This window comes from Egretta garzetta, unplaced genomic scaffold (assembly GCF_000687185.1).
Source record: "Egretta garzetta isolate BGI_Z169 unplaced genomic scaffold, ASM68718v1 scaffold583, whole genome shotgun sequence".
Classification (NCBI taxonomy): domain Eukaryota; kingdom Metazoa; phylum Chordata; class Aves; order Pelecaniformes; family Ardeidae; genus Egretta; species Egretta garzetta.
The window spans coordinates 226,133-234,799 of NW_009259189.1; the positions used below are offsets into that span (position 1 = coordinate 226,133).

The following is an 8,667-nucleotide window of genomic DNA, read 5'->3' on the forward strand; positions in this document are numbered from 1 at the left end:
CTGGTGAAGTACAGACTTCTGGCCAGTATCAGTAGATTTCAGTGTGTATTACCTCTCTGGAATATTTTAATTTAAACAAAATCAGAGCCTATGCAGCTAGAAAAATGAAATACTAATGTTCCATTTTAGAAAAACAAAACAGCAGCACCCAAATGATTTAACACTTTCCCAGTTAAGATTTCAAACTACCTCCTATAAGAAGAAATTAGACTAATGCATTCCAAAGAATGGTTCCAATTTACTACAGGAGCTCTAATCCCTTTGTAAAGGCATTCAAGCTTATCCTTACTTAAGTATTATAACAAATAAGACAATTCTTGCCTGTTCAGATTAAATCAATATGAAACTAATTTACTATTTTCTCATGAAGGCATACTCCAAGAAAAATTTCTCCACCTTATTCAGAATACATTACTCTCTTACTCAACCGTATATACTCGCCAACTGTGTTCACACCATATATATTTTCCCTGATATTTTCCCTCACTGTTTATTAGACAACAAATACACATCACAGTCTGAAGTTTTCCCTGGACTCTCTAAGTCCGAATGGTTTTACCTGTATTTTTCATGGTAACGGCCCATCATTCCTCATTGCCTTACAAACACTTTCAACCTACCTGTATTGCTTCTAGCAATTTTATGACTTGCTAACCAAGGTCAGTTCTAAATCTATATGTAGAGGTACAGTTCCTAAGATTATTTTCAATGACTTCCTTTTTGTTAGTTTGGAAATGGTGGAAGCAATTACTACTCAAAAGTCTTACCCTAAACTTGCCTTGAATACCTGAAATGTGTTCACTTCTACTTAGAATTTTGACTTGGGAAAAATCAGCAGTCCCTGAACTTTCAAACATGCAATAATAAAGCTGAATTTCCAGGAAGGAAAAAAAAAACAAAACAATAGAATAACTTCAAAATTATGCATACTACGATATTTTTTTTTTGTTTCTAAGGCATTCTTTCTTTCTATGTACTGAAGATTTCCAGTAATTTCCTGAATACAGGGAAAAACATTTTTCTTGGATATATCAAATTGTATGTATAAGACATAACCATGTCATAGCTTATAACCATCACAATAAAGAAATCTTTAAGAGATTGGACAACTACGACAATGGTGAGAGAAAACATCTAGAGGCTGATGAATTAATTGTGATGAGAAAATAAATTATAAAGACTTTAATTCTAAGTGATGGAGAAATTAGCAAAGCTAATAAAGCAAAGGTTTTCTAAGGTAAATGTAAGTTCCAGAAAGTTAATGTACATCACTAACACAATAGCTCTTAGCCTGACATACTCACAAAATCATTTTGTGAGATCTTTAATGTCTCTTAATCGTACATGAAGGTTAAATTCTTTGGCTGCCCACCTTTAGTCATAAATAGATGTTCAAAGTGGTTAACACAACGGAAGATATATGTATTTATAGAAATTCAGCACATTCTACGGGCACTCTAATACCCTTGAAAGTCATTTTTACATGAAATGTAAAAATAAGCTGAAATACAAGATTTAAAAACTCTAAGACTTTCAAAACTTTTCTAGAAAAAAAAGGCAATCATGGAAATAAAAACTTGCTTTCATAGTGGCTCTTGTATTTCACTGCAATAAAATTATCTTCCCATTTTCTCCAAAGGTTTCTACTAAAGGTGCTTACTTCCCTTGTATTCAACAGCTAATACCTACGGCATCCTACTGTATGTAGACAATTATTTTAATTTCATTTTAGCTAACAGAAAAGGAAGCATGTTTTCATCTCTCCGAACAGAAATTTAGTGGGTATCTCTACTACTATTGATGAGAGATGAGCCATGTCCTGAAATAACATCTCCAATGGTCATAACATCAAGGAAGAATCAAAACTCCCTTCAAGGACCCAGCTGGCTCAATTTTTTTAATGAGATCTAAGTTGTGGTCATTCAGAGGAGTTAGGAAAGATCAGTATTACAACAGGCATTGGTTTTTTTTTCCTCATTTAAAGTCTAAGGCAATTATTTGGTTTTCCTGTAATTTTAAAAGCATGAGAATGCATTTCTGTAAAGCAACAGCACATATTCATTGCATGGTATGTTCAACATTGGCATAAAATACATAGTATTTGGAAAGGCAGCACACTGAATAATTCAGTGATAATACCTTTAAGAGTCTCAAGGACGGTGATAAATCCAGGAAATGCTACACTTCTGCAGCACTTGTGGCAAGGAAATTGCACCACAACCAGCAACTAACATTTATTTCTCCATTTCATCTTCTTGGTACTCTTTTGAGGGTCTGCTTCCTATATTCACCCATCCTAGATTCTTGCCTACAGCTGTTTCTTTCCTTTTGTTCCCTACCCTAAAACTGGGTATTCTCCTTCCATATTCCCCCTTCCTACTGATCCCCAGATTCTTGACATTTTCCCCCTACCAAATGTAATCTTTCCCTTTAAAGTGGTTGTCACTCAGGCCGCAATTCTCCCACACCTTCCTTATATCCTTCAAATTTTACCCACCAAATTAGGATCCCACCTGTACACTGCAGGGACTAGGCTCTCAGCTACACCTTCTACCTACCAGAGAGAGCAGGGAGAGAGGGAGAAATGACAGCAGGCATGGGCCGGACTAGGAAACAAGGGAATGTGGAAGGCAAAGTGTGATTTCCCTTGCAGATGTGGCAAGTAGTTAGCCTTAGCCTACTTAGTAGACTTGCACCCTCAGAAGACCGCGTTTCGTATGTATGAGAAAGGCTAAAATACACAAGTCAAGGGGTCAGCCACTACGGAACAGAAACTTCTAGTTACACCCAGATGAGGTGACGTGGGACGGGACCCTGTTCACCTGACAAAGGACATCAACCTTCTGTCAGGAGAACACAACATGAAAGGAGTTGATTTCTGTGGCGTCTCAGTTTTCTCTTGCCAACTACATCTTTTTTCTCCCCCATGGTGCCACCTGGACAGCAGTAGGGTCTTCAGTCTCCTCTCATAGAAATGGTGTGGCCCACACGTCTCATCGTCACTGTGCTGTACATGAATAGGTTCAGGTATCTGATACTGCATCAGCTGTATCATTTGAGACAGCTTCTAACGATTTGTTATCAACCATGAGTTCTGAACACCACCTGTTTTAAAAAAGTCTCAAATTTCAATATGCAAAGCTTCACGAGTCATTGTCTGTGCATTTGTAGCATATATTTCAACTAAGCCTTCACCTTCCTGGATTTTGGAAAATACTGGTTTCCTGACCAATTGCGTATTAAAACATCAAACCCCCACGCAATCCTACTGCCGATCTTTTCTTACCTGCATCCCTCTCATTTTCTGGAATCGAGCTACTGCATCACTGATGGTGTAGACACGAACATGGCCCATGTGAAGCTTTCCCGAAGGGTATGGGAACATAGAAAGCACATAAAATTTTGGTCTTGATTTCTAGAAAGAAAATTTTAGAGAGTTGTAACTACATGAGTTAGCATTTCACTTTAATACATGCACACGTTATGAACTACACAGCGCCACGAGAAGACACAAGGATCTGCTGGAACTGATCCAAGTGAGCACTGACAAAGTTCCTAAGATCGAATTCTTTGGGGCTGTAAATGGAAATGCTTTACCAGAATTTGCTGCCATCCCATCAATTTATGTTAGTATTTATATGACACTTGAAAATTGTTTTTAAACAACTTTTACCCAGCAAAAGATACGTTAACATAACTGCAGCTTAACAAATCACCATTCCCTACCATAGCATCTGTCACGGATTACCTGTGTGCTCCTACTATGTCCCGTCAAAAAATGACAACATGACAGATTACGTTAAGTGTTTTGCTTTGTATTTACAACAAATGTGGAGCTCACTCAGGGGCAGTTGCTTTTTGTCAGCTGAACTGCAGTAACTCACTGAGTGACTAACTCAATCATTGGCAATTGCATCAACATCCGTATGCTCTCTAAGGCATCTCATAAGCAGTATCTTGCACAGTGAAAAGAAAGTAAAAATTTCATTGTTAGGTTTGAGTAAATTGATAAAAGTTACAAAGAAATCAAACATTATCTCTCACAAATTATTCCTCATACCTCTTGATTACCATTGAATTTATCATCGATACATGCTTGATAAGTTCCTACGCGATTTTTCTCATGTTAACCACACAAAAAAACCCCATGGGCATCTTTTCCTATTCTGAACCAAACTCTACTCATATTTATCAAATATTACTTCTTTATCACTTTTGTCCAGTAATAGCAAAATTAGAAATAATCTGAGTACTTTATTGCAGCACTATACACCATTTGCCTCTTAATATGAGATTTTATTAATGTACTTCAACTGTAAGGATAAAATAAAAATCATTAAAAATACAATTTAGAACTTAGCGTATGTATGATATATATATATGATACCTATGTATACATGCATTGTCAGATATTAAAAGACACAAGCCTTAATTAATGCTTTCCCTGCTACATGTATGCATACACACCATTTTCACCTCCGTTTTCTTCCTCAGAAAAAGCAAGCCCCTTTTCTCTCTTCAACACTTTGATAGAATCAATTTTTTGTTGGAAAAGGGACATGTTTTAGCAAAGAAGAACAAACAAACATGAAGGGGCACAAAAATGTTTTTATACCTATGTTACTGTGCATAATTGTGAAGGCAAAAAGAGTCAGAGACTGAGATTACAATTGTTTTCAAGATCTTTTATTGCATGGGAAACCTTTTTTTTTTCTGCAAGTCACTCATGTCTAAGACACTGTAAACCAGAAAATATTCTTAAAAAGTTATCTTCCCTTAACACAGATATTATGTAATGAGCCACAGTGTGTAGTGTAATAGATTTGTCATAACCACTGGGAACAAGATCTTTAGAAAATTAATTGTTTACAGAAGTTACAGACATAGAAGATGTTTCTTTTAATACTTTAAATAATTAATTCCTAAATGTGGTATAATATACAATGAAAGAATTGATTACTTAAACACTTCCTAAATTTACAAGCTCATACCTTGCTGGTTGTGTTTTTCCTCAAGATTTTAAAATTATTTTTCCACTTACTTCTTCAACTGTTTTTAACAATCTACTATCATATAAAAGTATTTTCCCCTGAAATGTAATATAGACCTCATCATTATAAGTCTACTGTAATAAGTAATTTTCAATTGATTTCATTCTGAGAAAAAAAAAAAAAAATCAAATGTCATTTCCAAATTTCTCATAATGCTTACGTCCGTTTCTGAAATTTTGCAGAACTGATCCTTTATTCTTGGGAGCCACCAATTTTCAACTCTTTTTCTTGTCTCCAACCCATAGCTTTTTTCCCATTTCCCCGTCTCACTGTAAATAGTTCTGACACAAGCAGGAACCAGTCTTCTCTGCCATTTAATTAATCCCAGGAAGCCATTTAGTTGTCTCTTCATACATGAGGAACAAGTGCCAACTCTCTGACAAACCAACTCCATTCTTAAGGTTATGGTATCTGAAAAAGACAAAAGTATGTATTTCAGTCTACAACATGTAACAAGAATTGAGTGGTTATCATGATTATACAGAAATTTAGTAGCTATGAAACCTATTTTAGCCTGATTTAGATTGCTTGGCTGTTTTCCATGGTACTTGCATTTTATTCCCATGTGTTTTAATTATAAAAGTATTTATTTTTTAGGCAAGAGAACTAACTGTGGCCCTTACAAGTAACAAAACTGTTCTATTAGATTTCTTCTCTAATAAGATATAATTCTTGCATTCAATCCCCTATAAAAGCAGGATTAGTCAACTGAAGGTTCAAGAAACTCGGCTGACTGAACAGAAGAAGATGGCTAACAGTGTTAGTAACAATTCAGAATGAAAATAGGAAGAGGAAGTTGGATGAAATTATCCTGTAAAACTACTAAACTTGTCATCACTGAAAAGAGATGGAGGAGGATGGCTATAATTAGTAGATTTCAACTAGATATTCTAAATTTAGTATTTTGCTGAGGGCTTCCTTGTCAGTATACTTTTCTGCAAGAACTACATGAGAAACTTACACTGTTCAGACAAGATATAATTTAACAAGTCAAGCAAGTAAAGCAATCCAGTTCTCTTTCAACTAAAAATCCAGATAAAAGAACTCCTCATATTATTTAGAGTGAGTCTTCTAAAGTAAAACTACTCAGATGTGAGAAAGATCAAACAGTTCACAAGTTCAGGATCAGGCTCAATTAGATATTTACCACTTTTACTTCCTACAGTAGGAAATACGGCATTAAAAAAAAGAAGCACACTCAGAGAAGATTTCTTCCCCATTTTCACCCCTAATTGCTTTTCAAAAAATCTTGTTTGTTTATTTATATCAATTATTTCCTATTGTTGTGGTTTAACATCAGCCAGCAGCTAAGCCCTACACAGCTGCTTACTCACTCCCTGCAGTGGGATGGGGGAGAGAATCAGAAAGGTAAAAGTGAGAAAACTCATGGGCTGAGATAAAGACAGTTTCATAGGTAAAGCAAAAGCCACACATACAAGCAAAGCAACACCAGGAATTAATTCCCTACTTCCCACCGGCAGGGAGGTGTTCCGCCATCCCAGGAAAGCAGGGCTCCATCACACATAACAATTACTTGGGAAGACAAACACCATCACTCCAAACGTCCCCCCTTCCTTCTTCTTCCCCCAGCTTTATATGCTGAGCATGACATCACATGGTCTGGAATAGCCCTTTGGTCAGCTGGGGTCCGCTGTCCCAGCCGTGCCCCCTCCCAGCTTCTTGTGCACCTCCAGCCAACTCGCTGGTGGGGTGGGGTGAGAAGCAGAAAAGGCCTTGACTCTGTGTAAGCCCTGCTCAGCAGTAATGAAACCATCCCTGCGTTATCAGCACTATTTCCAGCACAAATCTAAAACATAGCCCCATACTAGCCACTATGAAAAAAGTTAACTCTGTCCCATCTGAAGCCAGGACAGTATCCACCCCTTATTCCATAGCATTTATGCCATGCTAAGATCCCACACTATCCAATACACCCTCATTAACCACCCCTCCCCTCCTCATCCTTTGACAAAATACACAGAATTCATTCCCTTAGTCTATGAACCACCCTTGTAAAATGTCCATAAAATGCCCAGAAATGTCCACTAAATGGCCACTGAGTTCATTTGGCCCGTGACTTTGGGCTCCATCTCTTATGGTGGTCAGGACAGGAGAGGTGTTGTGTTATGTGGAGCGGTGTGGGTTTTTTTTCCAAATTCTGGCCTATACATTTGGCTGTTATATCAAGCCAGCTATTTCAGTCAGTTCATAATTTTTCTTGCAGAGTTACAACAGTAAAATCTCTGTGTAGAGAAACTCTGTATAACAAAGTTTTATTTATTTATTTCCCATATAATAGCAACATTATCAGTAGAAATACTTGCTATACCACCTAAATTAGGTCCCCAGTATAGCTAGTGGGAGTTTTACTTCCTTAACATTCCCCATGTATGCCTACACAAGCCCTCATTACCTGTATCATTACATATCTACAAATTGCACATTTTCCCTGTTACTTACCAAAAAGGCTCTTTCAAACATTTCTCATTTACCTAAATCATGGCAGTGCCTTGCATTTTTTGTTGCTAATCTCTAAAATCTCTCGTAGTCGTAATAATAACAAATCCAGGACTGAACTCAGGATTCCCAGTACAGATGCACATAATTTATTCAGAAGACACCTAATTTCTCCCCCTCCATAACCTTGAACTTCTCCACTCAGCTCAAAATTAGCAAGAACGTTTCAGTACTTCACTGTTTTGCTTATTTTTATGAATTCTTTCCTTATTACTTATTTCTATTATTTCAAGTTATTTTACAACAGAAAGGAGCACTTCCCTTTCTTATGGTAGGCCACTTCCAACATTGCTTATTTACTATGTATATATGCATATTTGAAAACATGAATGTTACACACATGTGAATCCTTCACTGAAGACGGAAAGGAAAGGCACAAGATAGACCCAGTGCCAGCACCCAGCTCAAGAGAAGCCCACCTGCCAACATCACACCTACCAGGGCACATTTGGGTGACCTCAGGCCCTACAAGTCACACGACGAGGGGTCAGAGCAGTGGATGCAAGTGGGAAAATGGCCACAGACTGGGTCACAGCACATTACGGCAAAGCTCATTTAAACACACGGACTTCCAGGATGAGAAAGAGATCTGTGGTCACTTTCCTGCTCCCAGACCCCCTCAAGCACGAGATGCGATGATCAGCAAGTCACGCATTGGGCCAAGCAAGGACAGGTAGCACACACAGATGTGGCCCTAAGCGGTTTTGCCTTTCCAGGCTCGCCTGCGTGGGAGTTGGACAAGAAGGGTGCCCCTCCCCGCCCCAGTTACAGGCACCCCAGCCCAGTGCTGTGCGGGTCTTCAAAGGCGCACGTGACAAGCCCAAACCATCCACCTCTGCAAGGTGTGCCAAGAAGAGAGAAAGGGGCTGGACTAACAAGGGAACACAGGTCGAGATCCTACTTTGGAAAGATACAATAAGCACTCAGGAGAGGAGGCCTTTACTAATTTAAGGTACTGAAAATTGCTTGGTAAGGGCCAGCACATTTCACTCACCCTGCAATTGAGGCAGGCAGCCAAATTCTTTTCTTGTCCCTGAGGCTCATATTTGAATTAAAATTAAAAAAAAAAAAAAGAAAAGAAAAGAAAACATAAACCTCC

At 37.9% G+C, this 8,667-nt stretch overlaps 1 protein-coding gene across 5 annotated transcripts in view; it reads right to left on the minus strand.

Annotated features, from left to right (window-relative positions):
* LARS2 (leucyl-tRNA synthetase 2, mitochondrial) overlaps positions 1-8,600 on the minus strand; it is a 90,532-nt gene extending 81,932 nt beyond the window's left edge. For 3 of the 5 annotated variants that reach the window (XM_009635731.2, XM_035891333.1, XM_035891332.1), the window contains exons 1-3: positions 8,563-8,600; positions 5,212-5,462; positions 3,287-3,415 (exon numbers count right to left, since the gene is read on the minus strand). In XM_009635731.2, coding sequence (XP_009634026.1) covers positions 3,287-3,415; positions 5,212-5,445 — 363 coding nt within the window. In that variant the 5' untranslated portion in view covers positions 5,446-5,462; positions 8,563-8,600. The other 2 variants (XM_035891334.1, XM_035891331.1) reach the window with 2 other exon arrangements.
* Positions 8,601-8,667: the final 67 nt, after the last annotated feature.